Raw genomic sequence first — 24,949 nt, 5'->3', positions numbered from 1 at the left:
AAGCAAAAGATATCAATTACACATGTGAAATCATGCCAAACACATTGTTTTTTGTTTTGGAAGAGGACCAATGACATCATGGAATGATGCCTTGACTTATGTATGAATTGGACATTAAGTGAGGCAGAGTTGCACAAAGTCATCAGCCTCACTCTTTCTTCCAAAGTCATCAAAGTCTGGCGGCAAGACCAAAGTCAAGATGACTGGCAATAGCCCAGGATGCAGCGGAGAACCTTGGCGTTTTCAATAACTGCAAGCTCTAAGCTTTCCACAGCACCTGATTCAGCCACCTTCATGGACATTGGAACAAATTGTGTCTGCCCATTCTGCTGGGGGAAGTCTTCCCATGCTTGGGGTGGTTGCCCCTCTTAGTCACTGATAGGTGTGAGGTCTACTGCTTACTCTCAAACTGGTTTAGCCCATTTGCCCAGACAGAAACCGGGTACAGCCATTAAGTATGCTACAGCATCTTGGAACCACAAGTGAGAAATAAATGCCAGGTGTACCAAAAGTGTATGAGCTGCCCTGAAAAGCACTTAGCAAGCTCAAATCAGAGGTGCTAGTGCTCCTTGATGGCTAGGTGGTATAATGAATAGAATGCCAAGCTTTGAGTCGGGAAGACTTGAATTCAAATCTGACCTCGGAGAAACTAGCTGTGTGACCTTGGACATGTCACTTAACACTGTTTACCACAATTTTCTCATCTATAGAAGAGTTGGAGAGGAAAATAACAAACAACTTCAGTATCTTTGCCAAGTAAACTCCAAATGGGGTCAAGATGAGTTAGACACAGTGGAACAACAACAATGACAACAGGGTAGAATTAGGTAAACAAAAAAAGTTAGAGTTGGATATTGCAACATGTAAAATAATTTCCATATTAGCACATCACACGATAAGGCCAAAAAAGTGAGAAAAACATACTTCAATTTGAATTAATTGTTTTTTACTGATTGTAGATAACATTTGGAATTAACTTGGATCAATTCATTGATCACAGCAGTCAAGTCTTTCACAGCTGATCATCTTTACCAGAATGTTGTTACTATGTGCAATAATCTGCTGGTTCTTCTCACTTCAACTTGTAAGAGTTCATCTAGGTCTTAGGATGTTTTAATTTTTTTTTAATTTTATTTTCTGAAATCATCACCCTTATCATTTCTTATAGCAAAATAGTACTGCATCACAATCATATTCCACAACTTTTTCAGCCATTCCCCAACTGATACACATCCCTTCAATTTATAATTCTTTGCTACCACAAAAAGAGATACTATAAATATTTTTCTACATAAAGGTCTTTTTCCTTTTCTCTTGATCTCTTTGGGATATGGACCTAGAAATGGCATTTCTGCATCAGATGGTAAGCATAGTTTATAGCCCTTTGGGTGCAATTGCCAGTTGTTCTCCAAAATGGTTGGACCAGTTCACAACTCCACCAATAGTGCATTAATGTACCTATTTTCCTTCATCTCCCTAAACAATGCCTCGTTTACTCATATTGGGATATATGGAAACAACAGCTCTCAGCTCTCTAGGTGGTCCAGATACTTAGAACATGAAGTGAATGTTAGTGGTTTTATCCCCTGGTACTTTAGTTAGTTTGCACTACTAGTTAGTTATGCTAACTAGAAGAAAAATATGTTTTTGGTGGTGGTGCTGGTGGGGTACTACTGGCCACAAAGGGTTGGGGCATGAGAGTGTAACTGGCCAAATCCCATGACTAATTGTGATAAAACAAAGCTGCCCTGAGACCTCATTAACCTTGACTCCCTTGTTGCATCTTTCTCTTAGTCTAGGTCAAAAAAACTCTCAGCCACTGGGATTTGAAGATTATCAGACTTGATGCCCAAGTACACTCTCGTTACTGAATTTCAGAAGGAAATGGGCATAGGCCAGCAACGTGCCATTGTATACTTGTTGCATATGTTTGCCATGTTTGAGCAAAGTAAAACTTTGCTACATATCTAGTGACTTGTAAGGCTATCATTGTGCCCCAACCTCAACTCTCAAGTAAGAGGACATCCTCTTTGAGCATGGCCCAAGCTTTTTTATAAACGAAACAAAACAAAATAAAAGTCAGATGTGTGTTCTACTGACACTGGGTTAGGCCACCATTTATACATAGGTAAAAGCAGCTAGGTGGCACAGTGGAAAGAGTGCCAAGAATCAGGAAAATGAGTCTTTCTGAGTTCAAATCCAGCCCCAGACACTTAATAGCTGTGTGATCTTGGGCAAGTCATTTAACCCTATTTGCCTTGGTTTCCTTGTCTGTAAAATGAGCTGGAGAAAGAAAGGGCAAAGCACTCCAGGATCTTTGCCAAGAGAACCCCAAATGGGGTAAGAAAGGGTCAGACATGACTGAAATGACTGATCAGCAAATGCCTTGAACTGTTCTAGTATGTACAGATGTTACTAATGCAGTGAAATTTTCTTATAATGAGTATATTACTAGAAGCCACACTCCTAGTCTGAAGGAATTAGAGATAAAATGACGGTTATACCAGTCCCTGTACAATGAAACACCAAGGAAATGCAATCTTTGAACTCAATAGGTTCACACATTATCTTCATTCCCTTTTCCTACTCTTATAACTAGAATATTTTCTATATTGTTGTTTTGTCTATGGGAGTCATTTGGGAACTATATGTTTTGTTTTCTGGGTCTAGTTTTTTAGAGGACTGTGGTAGTCAACTGGGAACTGCTGATAGGAGTTAGAGGAAAGCTAATTTAAGTGTTAAGGAAAAGGGCAAAACATAAACAGTTTAGCTCTTCTTTTTCATTTCTGCTTATACTATAAATTACAGATAGTCATTTTTGCAATAAAGAGCAGGAATAAATATACATATTTATAGAGGATTATATAGGGACAGCAAGGTGGCACAGTGGAATAGAGCACTAGGCCTGGAATTAAAGATACTTCCTAGCTGTGTGACCCTGGGCAAGTCCCTTAACCTCTATTTGCCTGAGTTTCCTCATCTGTAAAATGGAATATATCAACAAAGTACTGATACTAAGGCCTATCTACACAAACATCAACTTTTTGGCTATATATAATTCTTTAACACTGTATTCTTTTTATACCTAAGTAAAGGAAGACTATATTTCCCTACTACCTCTTCATTGTATGACCCTCTAAAAACTGACAAGGTACCATAAAATAATCACAGATTTTAGGGCTTGTAGTGGCTGAAAGAGATCATTTGGCTTCAGAAAGGCCACTAGTCAATCCATTTGAAAGAAAGTATAAGCAGTGAAATCAAGTGATTTGATTAGGATGAGAAAGCCCTAAGGGAAAGAAGAAAGGATTAGAATCAGTCTCCTTCCTCTTCATGTAGTGACCCTGACGTTTTCTTACCTGCTTATTATCAATGTATGTGTATATATGTTTTATACACACACACATATATATGTATACACAAATGTGTGTATGTATATGTATATATGTGTATATATAGATATCTCCATCCATCTGTCTATCTCTATCATCTATCTATCTATCTCCTTGGATGGGAGAAGGGTATGACAGACTGTTGGAGAAGGACTAGTCTAGCCAAACTTGGAAAAGGTCATTGCCACCTTAATGAGAAACTGATGAAATTTGAGCCTGCAGTAATTCTGGATGACTAGCTGTGAACAATCCCAAACTGTAGGAGTTTAAGAGAATGCCTTATGGTAATAAAATTGCAAATCTTACATGTATTCAAATCAACCTAATGGATATATCATTAATGTTATTACAAAACAACATTCTATTCTTTCTAGATGAGAACAAAGGAGAAGGTAAGGAAGTCTATAATATTTTGGGATGGAAAATGCTTTTAAGCATGTTGAGATCCAATCACATTTTCACCTCTGATGCCTCTGCAGAGATAATTCTGGTTTCTTGAAAGCTGTGCAAGTGGTATTGCTTTGAGGTAAAGATTTGCCAACTATGTGAAAGGGGAATGCAGACTGCACTTTGTGGATAGCCTTGAATGCCATTTTTGACCACTCCTAAATGTTTATGGGTTATTACTGTATATTTTTGCTTTAACATTTAAAATGTATATTTTTATCCTCAAAATTATTGCTTTCCCCCCATTAGAATGTAATGTTCTTAAGGGTAAGAACTATTTTGTTGGCTTGTATTTATATTCCTATGATTAACATAATGTTTAATAAATTTTCTATTAACTCCCTCTGTCATTAGCAAGTTACTTTATAATTTCTCTGCCTCACTTTTCTCATCTATCCTACAAGAATATTGAAATATAGGGTTTCTTAAGCTTTTGTATATGAATGTGTCCTAGACCCCTCTAATGGTGAAGGTTAAGGTTAAGGACTCCTCCTCAGAATGAGAGTCATGAATGTATACCACAAAGTGCATTTCTACAAAGGAAACCAATCATATTTAAATACAGTTATAAAATTATTAATCATAATAATGTCAAAGTATTTTTAAGAAAAAATCAAGTTCACAGAACCCAAGTTAAAAAGTCAAGTAAAGATTACCTAGAAGACATTTTCTGGAACAAAAATGATATCATCTAGAAAGTATACTGAGACAGCTAGATGGTACAGTGGTTAGAGTGCCATTCCTGGAGTCAGAAAGCTCTGTGTTCAAATCCAACCTCAGATACTTACTAGCTGTGTGACCCTGACAAAATCACTTAACCCTGTTTGTCTCAGTTTCTTCATCTGTAAAATGAGCTGGATAAAGAAATGTCAAGCCACACCAGAATATTTGTTAAGAAAACCCCAAATGGGGGCAGCTAGATGGCGCAGTGGATAGAGCACCGGCCCTGGATTCAGGAGTACCTGAGTTCAAATCCAACCTCAGACACTTAACACTTACTAGCTGTGTGATCCTGGGCAAGTCACTTAACCCCAATTGCCCCGCAAAAAAAAAAAAAAAAAAGAAAACCCCAAATGGAGTCACAAAGACCTGGATATGACTGAAACCACTGAACAACAGAAAGTATAATAGATTTGGACTCAGAATATCAAGGTCATAACTTTGTGACCCTGAGCAAATAATACATTTGGGGAAGGTATGAATATGGATGCCACGCAAATCCTACAAAGTATATTGTAGGAGGGGAAGGCGGTACAGTTACATGTATACAAGTAACTGCTATAAGGAAGAATGAGATCAGTGAAAAGCAGAGGTCTAGGCAAGAGTAAATGGGAAAACAGTAGGTTGTGAAAACTTTCCAATGAACAGTGTTAGGGAAACCTCCATAAAGAATATAATCCTTCATGTAGGCCTTGAAGGGACAAAGGGATTGAAGATAGTTGTGAGAACATGGGGGAACTCAGGAAGATGAGTCTTCCTGACCCCAGGCCCAGCACTGTACCACCTAAGGTAACATAAAAATTGGCAATTTAGAGTAGTACAATTTGTCAAGGATCTTAAACGCAAAAATCAGGAATTTTACCTTATTTGTTAGACAGCATGGACCTAATGAAAGTTTTTGAGTAGATGCATTAGAGAGGTTACTCGGGTGGTATTGTGGAGGATAGATTAGAATATGGATAGGAAGGTTAGTAGAAGCTTTTACAATAGTCTTGATGAGAAGAGATAAGGTTTACACTAGAAACTTTCCATAGGAAAGGAGGGGGACAGATGTAAGACATAATTACTAATTACAGAATTGATAAGATTTCCTGATCTCATCTGGCCTTCTGAGCTCAGTTTCTTCACCTAAAAAAATGGAGATAAAAATCTTTGTAGTACCACCTTATGGAGATAGCGTGAAGATTAAATGAAGTAATGACTGTTTTTTTTGGTAAATGGTAAGCCATTATATAAATGGTAGCTACCAATGGTGATATTTAGTGGTAAGTTTTGCTTTTCTTTTAATCATTAAAGTGTTTTTCAAGTTAGATATAACTTCAGGGCAGGTGCTGTTTCTATTTTTATCTTCCAAATCCCAGCGCCTAGCATATTGTAGGTTCTGAATATATTCTTATTGAATTTAAATGAACTGGGTAGACCCCCTGTGTCAAATTTGTGGGAAGCCATGGATAAGAGCTGAATAGGATAGATAGGCATGGAACTATGTGATTTGTATTATAGGAGTATTTACCTACACAAGTAAGATTACAGACCCATTGGAATGCTGGAGTAATGTTAGTCACTAGAAGATTGATTAAAAATTATTGACATCTAATGTGGAGAACAAATAATTAAAATATTACACAAAAGCCCTTTCAGTTCTTCCAAAGAATGATAACATAGAAGTCCTGTGTAAAATTATGTAGTTTGTACAATACCTAGCATGCTGTGGACTCTCTATTTGACTGAATTGTTGTTAGGAAACCATTTTGCAAACTCTAAAACACTCCAAACTGTTATTATTGTTGCTGTTCTAAGATGCTTTTACTGTTTCTTGCTATCCAAACTCTTCAATGTTTAATACGTCCTTAGTCTTGGTCACTGTTATGAAGATGGGAACAGTGGGAAATCTAAACCTTGGTTGGTCCCATTTTGGAGTTATTTAGCAAGATGCATGTGGATCCCCAAGAGATAGATATCCATGAATCTTTTATAATTAGTTTAACTTACTTCTTCCAGTAGTATTAAGCAAATTGATTTCGATTTTTCTAATTTTGTCATGGCAAATATCTGTCTAAAATTGTCAAAATATATACACACACAAACATGTATACATGAAAAACAGAATTTTTCTGGAATAAGAAATTGCAAGTAGACTTAGTTACTTGATATTAATAATCTTTAACAGTTTTATTTGTATTTCAGGTCAAAGGAAATAGAAATTAAAGTTGATTTAATAATACAGATTATGTCCCATACCAGTTTCTCAATTAAAAATCTTTTAAGATCCATGGAATAGAATGAAAACATCTTTTATTGTATTACTAATTCAATTCTACATTAGTCAATATGAGTATTAGGTATGGGGAGTTGAGTAGGAACAACAGGAGATTTAAAGGCATTCTTTTATGTTTTAAAAAAAATCTAGAATTTTGCCTAGACTCTATAAATCATATAAAAACAAAACAAAACAAAAAAAACCTTCTAAAATCTGGTAATGTGGTGTGTGTGTTTGTTTAATGTCCAAAATCTACCATATCACCTGCTTCCATTCAACTAATTGTAGTGGTTCCCCATTACCTCCAGTATCAAATATGAAATTCATTATTTTGGCTCTTAAAGCCCTTCATGATGTCACTCCAAATTTCCACCTCACCAGCCTTTTTATACATTACTTCCCACCTTGTACTCTTAAATTCAGTGACACTGGCCTACTTGGTGTTCTTCCCACATGATGCTCCATCCTCTGACTTTGGGAATGTCACATGGGCTGTCCTCCATGCCGGGAATTCTCTTCCTCTTCATCTCTACATCCTGAATTCCCTGGCTTTCATCAAGTTTTTGTTAAAGTCTGACCTTTGGGGAAAAGCTTTTCCAATTCTTTTATTTTATTGCCTTTATTCTGAGAATGTCTGTAATTTGGCCTGTATAAAGCTTGCTGGTACTTAATTGTTTGTACCTTTTATCTTCTATTAAACTGTGAGCTCTTTGACAGCAGAGATAGTTTATTGTCTTTCTTTATATTCCCAGAATTTAGCATAGTACCTGACAGGAATAGCAGGTACTCGATAAAGGTGAGTTGACAGACAGTATAAGTAGTGATGGGCAGATTTTTCTTTTACTTTTTCATTAAAGTTTTCTAGAGAAGTTTGGGTCATAATTTTATTTGCAACTACTTCTGATAGCGGCCTCCATTGGTAGAATTAAATATTTTACCAGATATTTAAAAACTATTTAACTAAAAATCAATAGCTAATGAAACAAAAAGGAATTTACATTTATAAACAGGGCAATATCTATACACCATAACACACACAATTTTTTCATAATAAATTAGACTGATGTTGTTAGAAAAACTGCAGTATTACCCCAATGCCCTGGAAAGACCAGCAGGCAAGGAATCAAAAGATGTGGGTTTAAATCCCATCTCTATAACTGTGTAACTTCATATAAGTAATTTAACCTCTCTAGGTTCTATAAAATGAAGGAATCAGACTAGATGACATCCAATATCCCTTTATAACTCTAAATCTATGATCCAAATCATCTTGAAATAATACAAACTATGGACAAACTACAGACAATAAAAATTCAGCAAATAGTCATATTTTAAGAGTTTATTCTTTTGATGGAATATCTTTACTGAGTATATAACTTTCTACTATCTGAATCATTTTACTTCTTTGAAGAATATTCTAACTAATTCCCCAAATTGTAAATAGGCATTAGAAATATTAGCTGAGACAGCCACTTTAGTGAAAAGTATTTCTTCTCATAGCTGATGGATCCTCCCTATGCTGCTAATAAGACCTTGGCCATGACTATAAGATGATACCATTTCAGCTCCTGCCAGTTTTCTTGGTTTATTTTGGTTCCAAAATGCCTCCTTCACCTTAAGCTTAATTAAATCTGTGCCACAGTTCTGGTGAGGTTGTCTGCTAATGGGCTGGCTCATAGTGGTACACTTGATAACCAAGGATGGCAACAGGGGTTAAGAGGTGAGAAGCAAAACAGGTAGGTCTTCATATAATTGTTGTATCTGATAAAATGCTAAGGGATTATATATCCCTTGATGGAAACTACTGGAAAGACTGTTCCCCTGCCTTGATTACTGAAGGTGTCACCTGGCTCTTACATGGAGAGGGGTCAGTTGGTTATATATAGATTTACCTTCCCATGCTCCTGATCCCCACCTTCACTCTGATAACTGAGTTTCCCATCATTCTTTCATAGGGGTAACGACTGGAAAAACCAAGAGATAATTATGCAAGGTATTCTTTAACTACCCACTCATGCTGCTCTCTACGTGGATTGTATATGATTACCTAAATGGCCTTTCCCGCTGAAATACAGGTTGGTTATACCTATTTCCACTACTAATTCTGAGTCTGATTTAGATGCCAGCTGTCTGAACAATCCTGGGGGGTAAATAAATTTTAAAATTAAGGGGTATTTTCTGAGTTTTACCACTTAGCAACAATTCCTAGCTCCAAGGCTGCCATGTCTACTCCCAAAACACTGACCATGGTGCTGAATACGATGACAATTTTTTGAGTACTTTCATAAAGTATATGGAGGTATTTGAATTACTTGGGCCAAACAATAATTTTGAGTTGATTTCATCTCATGGAATAATATTCATTTATGGATGCCTCCCTGAATAAAAAGTCTGACTTTGGATGAAACCATATTGAGTAGGTTTCTTCACATTCAAAAGTTTCTCTGTCAGTTACATGCTAGATGTTATTTCATACATACATGTTTCACTGCTCTCTTATGTTGTGTAATTAATCTTTTGCTTTTAAAGAATGGGTATTACTCCTTAAAACTGTGTAAAGTCAGTATCTTTTAAAGGGCCTACTTCAATTGCTATTAGAGATATTGCCGTGACTGTTTATGTGGGAAAGTCAATCATTTCAAGGGTCATTCAAGGTCACAACGAACCAGGGTCAGACACAAAGGAAAGTGCAGTTGAAAATTAAAAACAGAACAAGACCAGCACCTGACCAACTACTTCTGCAAATAACCTAATTAATACTCAGAAAGCAAGCTAAGACTTTCAGAGGGAACTGTTAAGTGGGATTGTTATTGATTTGTCTACAAAACAACATAGGCTTCTTGAAATTGGAAGAACTCCTATTATGAGAATTCCTGATCAAAGTCCCAGAGATGATTCAAATACCAGGCTGTGGTTGGCATTAGTTCCACCCCCCCCAACCCCACTCCTGTAGGGTCTCTGAAAATTAGCAGTGGATAATTAGTGGTTTTCTGTCTTTTTCCTCCCCTGGCATTTCATGCTTGAGAGACCAGATGCATGGTCTCCTTCAGGACTGTCCCTCTTATTTCTTTTCCCAATGTTCTTTCTTGCTCTATTCTGAGGCTTTTCCATCTTGGCCTCCCTCACAAGGAGTAGCATCTTCACTTCCTTTCACAAGATTCCAAACTCAGTCTGGACGCAGTTTTTGGGACCCACACTTGAGTGAACTTCTGAAGCCAGAGAGAGATGTTGGGCCACCAGACAGGTAGTACCTCAGCTGGTAAATCTCTCATCATCTCCTGCATAGCTTAGAGGTCAGTGTGGCTTCAGGTAGTATGGTAGCCAAATAAACCTCTCTGCCATAGCAACTGAAGATCCCTAAATCACTTCTTCATGCCAGGAGGGTTTTGGCTCCAAAGCTAACTCCCTTTTTGTTGGAGACCATTGTATCTTAATCCTACTCTCTATCTCCTAAAACAGGAGAAAGGGGTCTCAGTGGATTCTGGAAAGATGGAAGCTGGCTTTTCAGTAGCATGTACTCAGATAAGACTCCCATTGGCTTGAACTTTGGCTCCCCAAAGGACCCCTGTACCTTTTCATCATGTGTAATAAACCACTAAGCCAAGAAACAGTTTTCCAGACACTGTCTATATTTTGCTTATAATTGGTTTAGTTACTTAGCAAAATAATATATTGGACAGTTTCTTGTGCCTACACTGGATTCTGCCCTGACTCTGTCAGCTGGGTGATTTTTGACTAGGGTTCCCAAAATGATTATTTGGGAATATAAGGGGGGCAGAGAAGAACCCACCCTATCAGTAGCCATCCCTATAACCTTTGCCCAGCCATTCTATTCCTGGGAAGATGAGCTTCTTTCCTCTCCCCCCAAACATTTCCATCATCATCTTACTCCCCCAAATCCATTTTTCTTCTTTTTAACTTTCCAGACCTCCTGCAGCTATAAAATAAGATCATATCAGGGGGTGATCTAGCCTTACCTAAGGTCCCAGAAACTCTCTTTTGCCCATATTGCCTATTTTTATTTTATATGAAAAATCTCTTGGCCATTTTTATTTTATATGGATAATCTCTTCCCATATTTCTTTACAGCTGTCAAGAGGAGCTGGGTGCCAATGACTTCTGCTATACTATTGTAAGGCTCACTTGGGATCTAAAGGCTGTGCCTCCCCTTCCCATTGGTGGGGCATGGCTGAGTGGAAAAAATTCAATCCTATTTTATTTAATTATTCTATCACTGACATAACTATGTTTGAAGGTCAAGTAAATTTCTTTTTATGCACTGGTCAGTTGTCTAGAGAGCTCAATTCCCTGAGATAACTACAAAGTTAGCAATGTTTTTTTTCAAAGCCTTCCACTGAGCATGATCATTCAATTTTTAAAGTAGTATTTTGTATAGAACTTTTTCAGAAGTCTTTTTAAAAGTCTAGATATCAATTTACTCCTTCAAAGAATTTGATCAGTTTGAATCATTTGGCTTACAGAAATGCTGCTGCTTTTTCTCCAATAGATTATATTTGTTCATGCATGCATTTTCCAAGATGGCCAAATAATTAAACAAGAGAAGGGTGGGGAGGATCCTAGTCATAACATTAAAATATTTCTTTCAAATATTATTGTTGTTTAAATACAACTAAAATTCCAGCTGCAAAAAATTACAGACAATACAAATGCTCAGCCATAAAATATTTCAATCTACTTGCAATTCCCTCACAAACAAAAAAAACAGTTACTCTAACTTATCCTGAGGTAAGACATCTGACAGACAACCTTAACTATGCAAAAAAAAGTTGTGTGCCAGGGCCCTGAGCAAAAGCACATTGTGGAGGTCCTAGTTACAGCTTTGAGAAAAGAATTAAATGACAAAAACCATAGTGCATTGGATCAATCAGCTTCCATCTGGGCCTACTGAGCCTAAAGGACATAGAACTGGTATTTGAAACAGAGGGCCTGAAGGAAAATTTTCAACATGAGGGTGAATGAGCCTTCATCTCTTTGTAGAACTGTCGAGGAATTCCCAAAACAGTATCATTAGTAGGCCAAACTTCGGGGTAGATCCCTGTTAGAAGGACAAATAATACCTGACATTTATACTGTGCATTAAAGATTTACAACCTTAAAACTTTCCTCAAAATCACCTTATGAGATAGGTAAGTATCAGTATCCCCATTCTTCAAATGAGAAAACTGGGACTGAAGTGAAATTACCATGTCATAGAGTAAAATGTCAGAATTGGGACAAACTCATCTGGGGACAATCCCTTGTACTGTTTGTGGCCTTACGTGTCTTCTTCGTCCTGGCCTTACTTCCTGGAGCCATATTGCTTTTCCATAATTCCCCTTATTAGTTCAATTCCTCATCTCTGATTCCCATTATGCTTTATATTCTACCAAATCGGCCACTAGGCAATCATATCAGTTGACCTGATTCTCCTGGCCTGAGACAATATCTCCTGACTAGAGTGACAGAAAAATGCCCCCAAGCCCCAAGGGAGTTAATCCACTCAATTTTGGAAATATCACCCTGGGACTTGATTTGTTTAGCCAGCTACATCCAACAGGACCCAGACTACTAAGAACTATCCCACCAAGCCATTTACCTTTTACTTCACTTGCCTATCTCCCCTTCCTCCCCAGCTCCCATTTTTTCCCTCTTACTCTGGGTTCAGTAATTAAATCAATACTACCAAACTACCACTGACCCTATGTCAAGTCAAGTCAAGTCAAGTCAAGGCATCAAGCATTTACTAATTATCTACTATATGCTGGGTGATCTGCTGAGTGCCGAACTAATCTATGGATCAACTCACTAACCCTATGACTAATTACTCCCTTCTCTGGCCACCACAATATATGTGTTGTCTCCCTCTATAAAAATGTAAGCTTCTTGAGGGCAGGGACTGTTTCACTTTTGCATATGTGTCTCCAGTGCCTGTCACAGTATTTGGCAAGTAGTAAGCACTTAAAAGGTTTTTCATTCATTATTCTCCTTACTCCAAGGATTCCTATATCAATCCCAACTTGTGATTTCTTCCTTGGTTCTCAGAATACCAAACAAGCTTTATTTTTGACTCTCTTGTGAGTCTGTGGACACAATCTTGCTTAAGTCCAAATATTGTTCAGTCATTTTTTCATGACCCTATTTGGGTAGGCAGAGATATTGAAATAGTTTGCCATTTCCTTCCCCAGCTCATTTTACAGATAAGGAACTGAGGCAAACAGGGTTAAGTGACTTGTCCAGGGTCATACAGCTTGTAAGTGTCTGAGGCCAGATTTTTACTCAAGAAAATGAGTTTTCCTGACTCTAGGCCTGGTATTTTACCCACTGTGTCACTTAGCTGACCCACGCTCAAATATATCCTTGGCTAAATAGGGTAGCATTACATTAAAAAAAAGTTAGCTAAAAGACTTTTATAGAATGGATATAAAAGATTCCACTAAGTGCATGGATTTTTTTTTTATGTAATGGAGTTGAGAAAATAAGGTAAATTATTTAGTACATTTAATAAAAGAACAAATGATTCTATACTCCTAAATATTTCCTGAGTTTTTTTAACCTATTAGTAGTACATTTGTCGTATGTAAAATTAAAGTCATTATTTTACCCAATTATGTATTGAACACTGATATATCTTGACAAATAAGGTATTATTACTGCAGTTTTAATAAAACATGGGGATTTGATACTTTAGACCATAGCAGAGTGTAATACAAGAGTTTATTGCTCAAAGCCAGATGTTAAATACAGCTCATATTGAAAGGGAACTAATTTTTTTTGGTAAATAAAATAATTATTAAATGGCTATATCTCCTCTGCCCATTCTTACATTTTCATATACTTTAAGAACCAGGAACTCTGGGCAGCTGAAAATTCATGATGAATAAGCTTTGATTATTAATCCAATGAGGCTTTCCCTCCCCCTCTCACCCAAGAAGTATAGCACAATGCAGTGTGGGATAGTAGATAGAGAATAGGCCTGGTGTCTGAATAGGGAGACTAGTTTCAAATCCCATCTGTGACACATACTGGTTATGTGACCACAGGCAAGCCATTTCACCTTTCTGGGTACCTCAGACAACTTTTTAAAGACCCTAAGTTGCAGAATAATTGTTTATCTGCAATGGTAGGAGTTTCTTCCTATGGAGTTGCCAATTTGATGAAATTTTAAGTACTAACACACTGGAAAAGAGTGGAGAGGAGGAGTAGAAGAAGAAGGGAACACACATTTATTAAGTTCCTACTATGAGCTAGCACTGTGCTAAGTGCTTTACAAATGAAATCTCACTTTATTCTTACAATTCTGAGAGGTCCCTTAATGAAACTGAGGCACAGAGGTTAAACAACATGTTCAGGGTCACACAGCTAGTAAATGTCTCCATCTACATTTGAACTCAGGTCTCCTTGATTGCAGGCTCAGCCCTCTTTCCATTGTGCCACAGAGGAGCCTAAGGGGATAATACACAGTAGTGTCTGTAGTTTATCCTTACCAATGTGCAAATCTAAAGAATGCCATGGCTATAATTTTGGAAACGTATTCCCTAAAGAAAAGATGTTGCAATTTCTTGTTCTAATATCACTATAAGGAAGATGATTGATTCCTACTTCTCAAACTGCTGAGCTAGACTTCTTTATATCTCAACTTTTTATCCCAACTCAGTTCCATAATCCCAGTCTTTCTTTCTTTTTTTGGGGGGGGAGGGGCAATGAGGGTTAAGTGACTTGTCCAGGGTCACACAGCTAGCAAGTGTCAAGTGCCTGAGGTCAGATTTGAACTCAGGTCCTCCTGAATCCAGGGATGATGCTTTATCCATTGAGCCACCTAGCGCCACCTAGCGCCCCACCTCCAATCTTTCTTTCTTGCTAATTCTTCCATTCTAATTTTACCCTTAGAAGCTAGAGTGCTCCCTGTTTCTTTGTACATCAGGGCTTGGAAACTATCTGCAAAACCAGCATTCTGAATTGTAATGCCATAAGGATTATAGCTATTTCATTTTTTTAATTGGCAACTTTTTAGTTTCATTTGGGGAAGGTTATTTTTACATTCATGTCCCTTTTAATTAAAAAAAAATAAAGCCAGGGCACCAATCGTCTTTTGGGCTTTTACAATTGCCTCACTCAGAAGTGGTTCTTTTTAGTGAAATCAAGTAAAGGTTTAAAAGAGAATCATACAAATTCAGCCCCTTATTTCTGGGACCTAAGTGAATAAATGTAGAATATTTAGTTATTTCTAATATGACATAATATTTTAAATTTTGCATTTTAATAAATCATTTCAAAGCATCCTCATTCAAATGGTTTGAAGAAATAAAACTTGAATTCTTTAGGTGGTGTATATCTTTATGCAAGTCACACAATTACTTACTTTAGGAAAGGCAAGTGTCCCCTGGGTTAGGGGCCAAGGAGTGGGAGGGTTAGTGTGGTGAAAGATGTACTCATCTATTCAAATACTTGAAGCAAAGAGTAAAGCTGTTCAGTTTCAGTTTTGAATCCAACTCTATTGATCTGTTTGTCTAGTACTGTATTACTATACTTCTCTGTTCCCTTCAATCTTCCCCTAGGAAATGTTTCTTTTTGAGGGGAGGGTGAGTGTTTTTCTGGACATGTGATTAGTATAGCGATCATTCAGTGAGTGACGAAACTCTCTGATCTATAAGATAGAGTGTTGGAAACTTGCTTCCAGACACAGAGGTTAAGTAACTTGTTCAGGTGTAACACACCAGTATGAATCAGAGGTATGACTTAAATCCAGGTCTTCCTGACTATAATGGTAACTCTTTATCCACTCTGCCATGCTTCCTCAAAGAAAAGTTATAGAGTTCAATTGCTTAATGTGATTGCATTGCTCCTATTCTTATATTTAGAAACTAAATAAGCAACCCATAAACCAGATATAAAATCAGGGGCCCAAAATTTGTTTCTTTTTTAACTGTTTGGGACAGAATAAATATGCATTTCTAGATCCTCGGGTACAAAATGACATTATATCATAGTAATTTATCAAGCATACATATCATATGAAATAATGCAATTAACTCTAAATCCAATAAAATTTTTTCTTCAAAAAATAGACAAAGTATAATGAGGGATTGAGGGAGGAAAATGAATAATTCTTGACTGGACAAGCTATTAGTTCAAACTTTCTAATACTAAATATAGAATGATTAGAAAGAAGTTAGAATTTTGTTCTAAAAGAAACTGTTAATTGTGATTACAACCTTTTAAGAGACCAAATACATACTAAGTAGCTCAATCCTAGACTGCTGACAATATAAAGTAACTTTTGGCAGTATGTCATTATTTATCATTCAATGTATACAAGGTTCTTAGAAATATTAACTGATAAAATAATTTCATTAAAGTAACATGAAATTACTGCTTCTGTGAATATAATAAGCAACAATTAATTACAAGATGGAAATGTTTAAGTATGTCCTGAGATTGTAGCTTTAGTGTTAGAAGTGATTTTTAAAAGGATAATTAATATGAAATTCCAATCTTTATCATAGAATTTCTCAAACTAATTTGGCCAAGGAACAAATGTGGATTTGAAATATGTTAATGGAACTAAAAAATACCAGTCACTGAATGTAGAATATTTTCCAGATAGGAATTGGGAGAAAAATATAGTAAAAAAAAGTCTATTTTTGTTTGATATAGGTATAGATGTAGATGTAGATATGGATATCTTGAACAAAAATACTTTGTTGCTATATTTTCTCCCAATTCCTCTCTCTATATACATATATGTAAATATATAATATATATACACACATATATAATGTGTATATGTATTCTTCCAGCATTTTAGAGGAGAAATATAATAGCAATTTATTTCTCTCTTGACCTTTGAAGATATCTTCTAGAATATGTGTTCTACCATAGGCATGCTGGGAATACTGCTTTAAATCCAGTTCTTTCAAAATATAAAAGCTTTAAGTCATCTATGAAGCAATCAACAAGCATTTACTAAGTATTTATTATGAGCAAGGAGCTGTGCTAAGTATTGTAGAAATAAAGAAAGATAAAAGTACAAATTAATCCCTGGCCTCATGGAGCTTACATGCCAATGAGAGATACAGCATGTAAATTGATGTTGTTGTTTAGTCATTTTTCAGTCAAAGGAAACACCTGGAGCTGAGAGTTTGAGAAAGACAGGTGGTACATGTATGTATGTATGTATGTATGTATTTGTTTGTTTATTTATTTATTTTTAGTGAGGCGATTGGGGTTAAGTGACTTGCCCAGGGTCACACAGCCAGTAAGTATTAAGTGTCTGAGGCCAGATTTGAAATCAGGTCATCCTGACTCCAGGGCTGGTGCTCTATCCACTGCGCCACCTAGCTGCCCCCCATTCCCACACTTCTTTAACTCTCTTCCAGAACCTCTGCACACTGGCTTCTGACATCACAATTCACCTGTAACTGGTCTCTCCAAAGTTCCCAATGATCCCTGGCATCTGACAGTGTTGATCATGTCTTCCCCCTCATGAACATTCTCTCATTTCTAGGCTTTTATGACATTACTTTTTCTTGGTTCTCCCGTCTATCTGACTGTTCCTTTTTAGCCTCCCCTCAAGGACTTTTGTCCACGTCATACCCTGTGATCAAGGGCATTCCCAGGCTCTGTCTTGTGACTTTTGGTCTTTTTACTCTATATTTTGACACCTAGTAACCTTATCATCTGATGTGAGTTCAATTATCATGACTATGAAGAGGATTCCCCGATCTCTATATCCAGCTTTGGGCTCTCTTTTTACCACAGTCTTGGAGGCAGCTAGGTGGTGCAGTGGACACCATGTACCAGACCTAAATTTAAATCCAGCCTTAGATACTTTGTAGCTGTGTGATCCGGGACAAGTCATTTAAATTCTGTTTGCTTCAGTTTTCTTATGGGTAAAATGGGCATCATAATAGCTCCCAACTCCCAGGGTTGTTGTGAGGATCAAATGAGATAATGCTGTAAACTGCTTAGCCCAGTACCTGACACAGAGTAGGTGCTATATAAATGTTAGGTATTATTATTATTATTATTATCTCCAACTGCCTCTTGAAAATCTTGAATTAAAATTTCATAAGCATCTCTACCTCAGCATGACCACAAGAGAACTCATTATATCCCTCACCAGCTGCCCATTACCCTAAACTTTCTTATCAGTGCAGGGCATCCTTACACCCACTTGGGCTCCTGACTTCAGTGTCTTCTTCAACTGCTCACTTTCCTTTCCCCCAAATACGTAGTCCATTGCCAAATCCTGTCATTTCTCCCTCCACAGAATTTCTTATAGAGGCCCTCTAGTCACACAGCTACCACTGAGATTTGGGTCATCCTAACCTTTCCTCTGGACTATTGTAATTGCTTTCTACTTGTTTTCCTTGCCTTAACTCTCTTTTTCCTTGTTCTAACCCTTCCTTCACTCAATTGCCAAAGTGTTTTTTCTAAAGCTTGGGTCTGATCATGCCACTGTATTACCTCCCTCCTCCATTCAAAAAACTCCAATGGGGTCTCTCTTTCCTCTAAGAGCAAATATAAATGCCACTATTTGGCACTTGAAACTTTCACTAATAATAATAAAAGTACAAATAAGTAGCTAATATTTACCTAGCACCTACTATGTGCCAGACCCTGAGCTAAGCACTTTACATATATTATCTAATTTAATCCTTACAACAACCTTGGGAGGTAGATTGTTATTATTATTATTATTATTATTATTATTATTCCCATTTTATAGATGAGGAAATTAAGGCAAACAGAGATTAAGTGACTTGCTCAGGGTCACATAGCTAGTAAGTATCTGACACCATATTTAAACTCAGGTCTTCCTGATTCAAGGACAGGTGCTTTATCCATTGAACCACCTAGCTTCCCATTATTCCCATCTTCCCATAGATCTATAACTGCAAATGTATCCAGTATCCTCTACATACTTGGATCTATTTACATTGGCCTCCTTGCTCATTTTCTCATATATTTTATCTACATCTCCATTTCTTTGCAGTGGCTATATTCTTCATACCTAGAATGTTCTTCCTTTTCAGTGCTTCCTCCTGGCTTCTTTGACTTTCTTCTACACTCAGCTCAAATTCTCCTTTTCTTCAGGAAGCTTTTCTTTGTCCCTCCAGGTCCCAGTTCTGCTTTCAGATGACCTTCCTTCCACTTTCCATATATCTTCTATTTACATACCTATTTTCACATTGCCAGTATTACAATGTAAGCTCCTTCTGGGCATGTACACTTTTAGTTTTTTCTTTGTATCCCAAGCACTTAGCATAGTACCTGGCACATAGTATTTGATAAATGCTTGTTAACTGTCTGCCAATTGTATGTTTTGAAAAACATTACTGAAGTCAGGAAAATGGAAAAATCCAAACATCCTAGCTAAATATTTGCTTCTTTATGTGGCTAGCACACACAGTTGGCCTCTACAATAATTGCTATACTGTTAAAACTAGGGTAGATGATTGGCAATCTCCCTCCTGCTTTGCATTAGGGCACAAATGTAAACCTGTCTTCAATTCTTCTCAGTATTTTCTTCATGCTTATAATGCCAGGCATTAGAAATACTGTTAGATTATGAAAACTACAGATATTATTTTATGCAAATAGGTAACAAATTATTTTCTATGGATTTTATAAACAGGAACAATGCATTCCTAAACAAATATGCATCTACATAAACAGACTATCTGATTAATAGCCAGTGGTAGAACATTCTGTACAGGTCAAAATTTCCTTTAAGAAGTCTCTGGTAAACTGTAGGAAAAACAAACATTTTACAGAAATGTGGTTTAAACAAAGAACAAAATGGGAAAAAGCTGTGACCTTAGAGACAGAATATAAGTCACAGTAATGCTATTTGCAAGGACAAATTGGCTTTGTATAATGAGGCTATTGACCTGAGTTGGTTTAAAGTTGTTTTAAACAAGAGAGTGAGTCCCATTGTATTTCAATCCTATAACAACAGCAAGAGAAAGCTGGAGTGATCAATAAACCACTATGAAATGCTCTTAAGAACTTTTAATCAAAGCATAGAGTTATAATTTTGGGGGGAGTACAAAAATTAAATATAATACCATATCTAATATACATTTGGCATCATATCTGCTACCATTGTGACACTGGTGAGTTCACTTCATCTCTTTGGTCTCAGTTTCTTCATCTATAAAATTAGAGGCTTTTATTAACTTGACTTCCAATAGTCATTGTATCTCTCAATCTACGATTTTATGAAATCCAAGTAGGAATTATCCAGCTCTTACAGAAACTCCGTGTGTCTGATACTTGCTCCCTGTTTCCTGGTTTGTGACATGAAGAGATTGTTCCAGATGGTCTCTGAGGTTCCTCCCAGTTCTAGATTTATAATCCTGTGAAATTAGCTTTGTTCTCTTCTCTTACTCTTAAATCTAGAAATTTACATCTGTGCTAGACTTGAAGATGTACATCATGAAAAGAAAAATGTTGAATGCTTTCCCTCAAGTCAACTTTCTCAAAGAAAAAAACCAAGAAACTATTTTATACCCCACTCCCCCAATTCTTTCCCTAATAAACTACTGATTTTCTCCATTAAATGAAAGGACAATGGAGAAGATAATTCCTCCAGCTGCTAGAGACATAAGGTAAGATATGGTGCCTTGATTTGCATGAAGTCAAATAGTATAAAAAGTATTGAGCCTGAAAGAAATGATAAAATGTAAAAAACCAGTTTTCTTTGGAAGGTGGACTCTCTTTCCCCCCACTCCCCAGATGGAAGAGCACCAACACAGAAACGAGTGCTTTGCTGCAATGACATATTAACAACTCTGGGATCAGAATGTATAAATAGCAGACAGATCATCAGGACAGCCGTGCCTCTGCTATTGCAGAACAGCCAATATTGTCTCCGAGGTTATTTCATTGATTATAAATAGACCACATCAGTGGCAAGTGTACAACATGGAAAGCATAACCCATTAGGTGGTAATGGATATTACTTGAAGTTGCTTCATTACCTTTACTGGCTCAGTGACTGATTTTTCCTTGTATAAATGCCACCCTTTAGACAAAATTCCTTCCACATCCGGCTGCTTAGCTTGAACTGTTGCTTCAATTTCCTGGGGGGGAAAACATACAGTGTAGATTAACTTCACAGTGCCAATAAAATTACTAACTTTAAATATCCTCTTGAAGGCTCCACATGTAGTACTAAAAAACTGCATCTGGGGGCAAGAGGAGGAATGAACACTGACCGAAAAACACAAGAAAAATGACCAAAAATAGGTGGGCCATGCTAGTCCCTGTGAAATACTCTTTAATATTTAGCTTCTGCTTACTTCATTTTCTTATATTTCCAGATAGATCCTTTCATTAGTTCTGTTATCACCATTTATCATAAACATCATAGGGTAGGAGATTTAGAGATAACAGGGACCTCAGAAGCCATCTCCTCCAATTCCCCCAATTTTATGGATGTCTCATGGAATTTAGGTGACTTGCCTAAGGTCACAGGTAGCAAGGGTCAAATGTGGGATACATACCCATGCCCTCAGGCTCCAAAGACATTGTTCTTTGCACAATATCATGTTGCATATAAATATAATTTACTGCTTTTCATATATTTATCAGAAAACAAATGAAGTACAACATTCTCATTCAATTAGCATAGTTCAGTTATGTTAATAGCAAGAATAACTTGATTCTTCCATCTGAATTTATGACTCCCATCTTGGCTTTAGATTCTCATAGCAAATTAAGTAACAATCAAATTCTTTCTATATCACAAAAACTTTTTAAAGGGAAGAATAAATGCCTAAAATGAAATATTTATTTATTATTATTATTATTATTTTGGGTTCAGTCCTGTGAATTCATTGAGATAGGGAATTCCCTGTGAAGAGATTCTCTCTACCACTGCAGCTTATCAAATTTTCTCCAAATTACGGTTTTAAAGGGTTATTTGGAACAGTAAGACTTTCAAGTGATTTGCCCAAGGCCATGTAGTCAAGATGTAGGACTTGCACTCAGGTCTTCTCAATTACTAGACTGACTCTACTATAAAATATTGATTCTTTTAATTATTAAGATATATTAAATTACATAGCCCTATAAAAAAGGGTGAAGGGAATTTCTTTGATCATTTTCAATTTCAATTTTCATATGGTTTCAGATTTTATTATGAGGTAATTTTATGAGAGCTGCTAACGCCACTGAAGAAAAAAAAAACACCACATAGTAAAATGGGAATAGATTTCAGTTAAAGGAAATAAAAGTTAAATATTTAAAAAGGGGTTTTGGAAAAAATACTTTTCAAACACTAGAAACATAAGAACATGAGTATTGATTAATCAATGTCAAGTTTCAGTCAGGACCCTGCATTCTCTTCCAGAAAGCTTTTCCTGACTAGCCAAGATTTACCAATCACTTTCTATTACCACATAGAATTCAATATAGCCTCATTTCTGTGCCTACTCACACACATAAATATATACACATGCTTATATACATATATGGATATGTGTATAGTATTTTAAAATTTATGTCATCTCTGTATATATTACTTTCAATTGATTTGTGTCTTCTATTCCCCCAGAGGGGTTTCCCCTTATGGGTACTATGTGGATCCTGGGATGCTTTGTATAGTGTCAAGAAGAAGAGAAGACTGGGATTCAATAATTCTCTTAAGAAAAATGAGTTGTCAGGTATCCCTGGCTCTAGTGAAATAAAATAATCTCAGTCATAATTAGGGTACATACAAGTAGCAGAGTGTATGGAAGTTGGAAGTAATATCAAAATGGATAGACTAAAAGGAGGTGAAAACAAATTTAGGGAATATATCCAAGCAAGGATCTAGGAACATGCTTATAAACTGAGGTCTGAAGTAGGTTCTTAACGTGTGTGTGTGTGTGTGTGATTGACAGTTTATGGACCCATTCTCAGAACAATGTTACTAAATAATGGAAGGAAATGCTAAATTTCAAGGAGAAGTTAGTGAAAATAAAGATGCATTTTTTCCCATCCAAGTTCATGGTCCCAATGTTAAAAACCTTAAGAATCAAATAGAAAAGAAGATAGAGAACATGGGTTTGTATATCTCTTTATGTGATCAATCAACACACATTTTCTTCAGGATGAACTATTTGTAAAGCAATATACTAGGTTAGTTCTTAAATGCAAAGGTGAAAAACAAAGGTTTCTGTTATCATGAACTTATATTCTGTCAGGAGAAAACAGTATGTGCACAGATAAAGCAATACAAATAAATGCAAAATAATTTCAGGGAGACTAATAAATGGAGAGATGATAAGAAAGGCTTTTTTATCAGAGCTATATGAGCTATTTGAGGAACACAGAGAATTTAAGAGGTGGAGGTGAGGAGTGAGTACATTTAAAGTATGTATATACAAAGGCATGGAAGAAGATGAAAATTGTTTTATGGGGGGGAAACAAATAAGAAAGGCTAGAATGGAGAGCTTAAGGGAAATTAATAAAAAAAAAAAAAGGAGTCCGGAAAGATTGATTGAAGCCAGATTGTAGAATTTTTTAAATGCAAAAAAAGGGGAGGGGATTAGGGATCAAGGTGGGAAGGGGTTTTATATATGCTTCTTGTTTGGTTTTGGTTTTTGTTTTGGTGGAGGGGGAAATAATGTGTTTTCTTCTAGGTATTGTTAAGGGCTAAAATTCTAGCTAAACTGTCTAAAATATCTAATGAGTGGTCGCCAATAAATTATAAGCTTTAGCAAGAGTTAGACTTTTAAGCATTTATTAAGGAGAATAAGAGTTTGGTAAAGAGAGAAGAAAAGGCCTAGATTCCTATCTATTAAAGGGAGAGCACATTTCTAGCTCCCCTCTCCACCAGCGTCCTCAGGAAAGAGAGCGAGACTGAGCGCCAGTCTCTTCCTTCCTCCTCCCACTCGCTCCTGTCACTTCCTCATGCCAAAGAAAAGACTCCTGGTCTTGCCCTCAAAGACCTTTGCTTCATGGGCAGATCTCTTCTACTGTAAGTCTCCAGCAGGTGGTGTCATTCCAATCATTACAGTTTATTTTAGACACTTATCTTTTGCCTTTTGGAATATTGTATTCCAAGATTTTCTCTCCTTTACAGTTGTAGCTAACAGGTCCAATATAGTTCTGATTGGAATCTCTGGATTTTGGCTACAACTTTTCTGGTAGTTTTTATTTTAGAGTTTCTTTCAGGAGATATCCAGTGGACTCTTTGTATTTTTAATTTGTACTCAGAATCTAGTAGTTGTGGACACTTTAATTTGTGATTATTATTTTTTTTAGAACAAAGTAGTTGAGATTATTTTTTAAATTGTCATGGATTTCAGAGAGTCTGATGATCCTTAAATTGTTTTTCCTTGACCTATTTTCCAGGTCAGTTTTGACACCTTACATTTTATATTATTTTTTCAATCTTTTGATTTTATTCTAATATTTTTGTGATCTCTTGGAGTCTTTTGGAGTTCCTGAGTTCTGTTTGATCTGTTTTAATTTTTCAGGGAATCTGGGCACAGTTTTCATAGTTTCCTACCTTCTATTTTTAGTTCTTACACATTCTCCTTCTAATTCTTCTAGAATTCTTATTTTATTGGAGGAAGGAAAGGAGGGAAGGGAAAAAACATTTATTAAACACATACTGTGTGCCAGGAACTGCATAAGTGCCTTACAAATATTATTTTATTTAAAAATCCATTTCAATATTCTTGCTTTATTTCTTCCATGAACTTTTATATTATATATATTTTTTTCTTCTGAGAATTTGCTTATAGATGTTATGGAGTTACTTTCTTCTGGAAATCTCTTGACCCATTGTATTTATTCATAGTGTTAAAAGTCTTTTTGTGTTTGCTCATATTTCTAGCCTCAATTTTTTTATTTAGGACTTTTTGCCACGTTCATACTTTGTCCCATTCCTTGATCTTAAATAATAGCAGTAAGTTTGCTCTTGACCTTGATTTCCTGGGATTCTTGCCACTGGCTTCTACTTATGCTCTGTGTGTCCATGTTTAAAGTGCTGGCAAGTTTCTTTGTCCCTGGTCTAAAATCTTCATTAGACAGTTCCAGCTTCTTCCCTAAGAGAAGTGCTACTACTGTCTTTTGTCTCCCCGTGGAACTTCCTTGTTGGGATGTTGCTTTTTTTAATATCCCCTGGAACAGT

General features: G+C 36.4%; 1 protein-coding gene across 1 annotated transcript in view; it reads right to left on the bottom strand.

Annotated features, from left to right (window-relative positions):
- DMD (dystrophin) overlaps nt 1-24,949 on the bottom strand; it is a 2,325,391-nt gene that overhangs the window by 816,277 nt on the left and 1,484,165 nt on the right. The window contains 1 exon segment of the mRNA XM_043994767.1: nt 20,805-20,906. Coding sequence (XP_043850702.1) covers nt 20,805-20,906 — 102 coding nt within the window.

This window comes from Dromiciops gliroides, chromosome 3 (assembly GCF_019393635.1).
Source record: "Dromiciops gliroides isolate mDroGli1 chromosome 3, mDroGli1.pri, whole genome shotgun sequence".
NCBI lineage: Eukaryota > Metazoa > Chordata > Mammalia > Microbiotheria > Microbiotheriidae > Dromiciops > Dromiciops gliroides.
The sequence above is the reverse complement of the archived record's forward strand: the minus strand, read 5'-3'. Positions and strand labels throughout refer to the sequence as shown.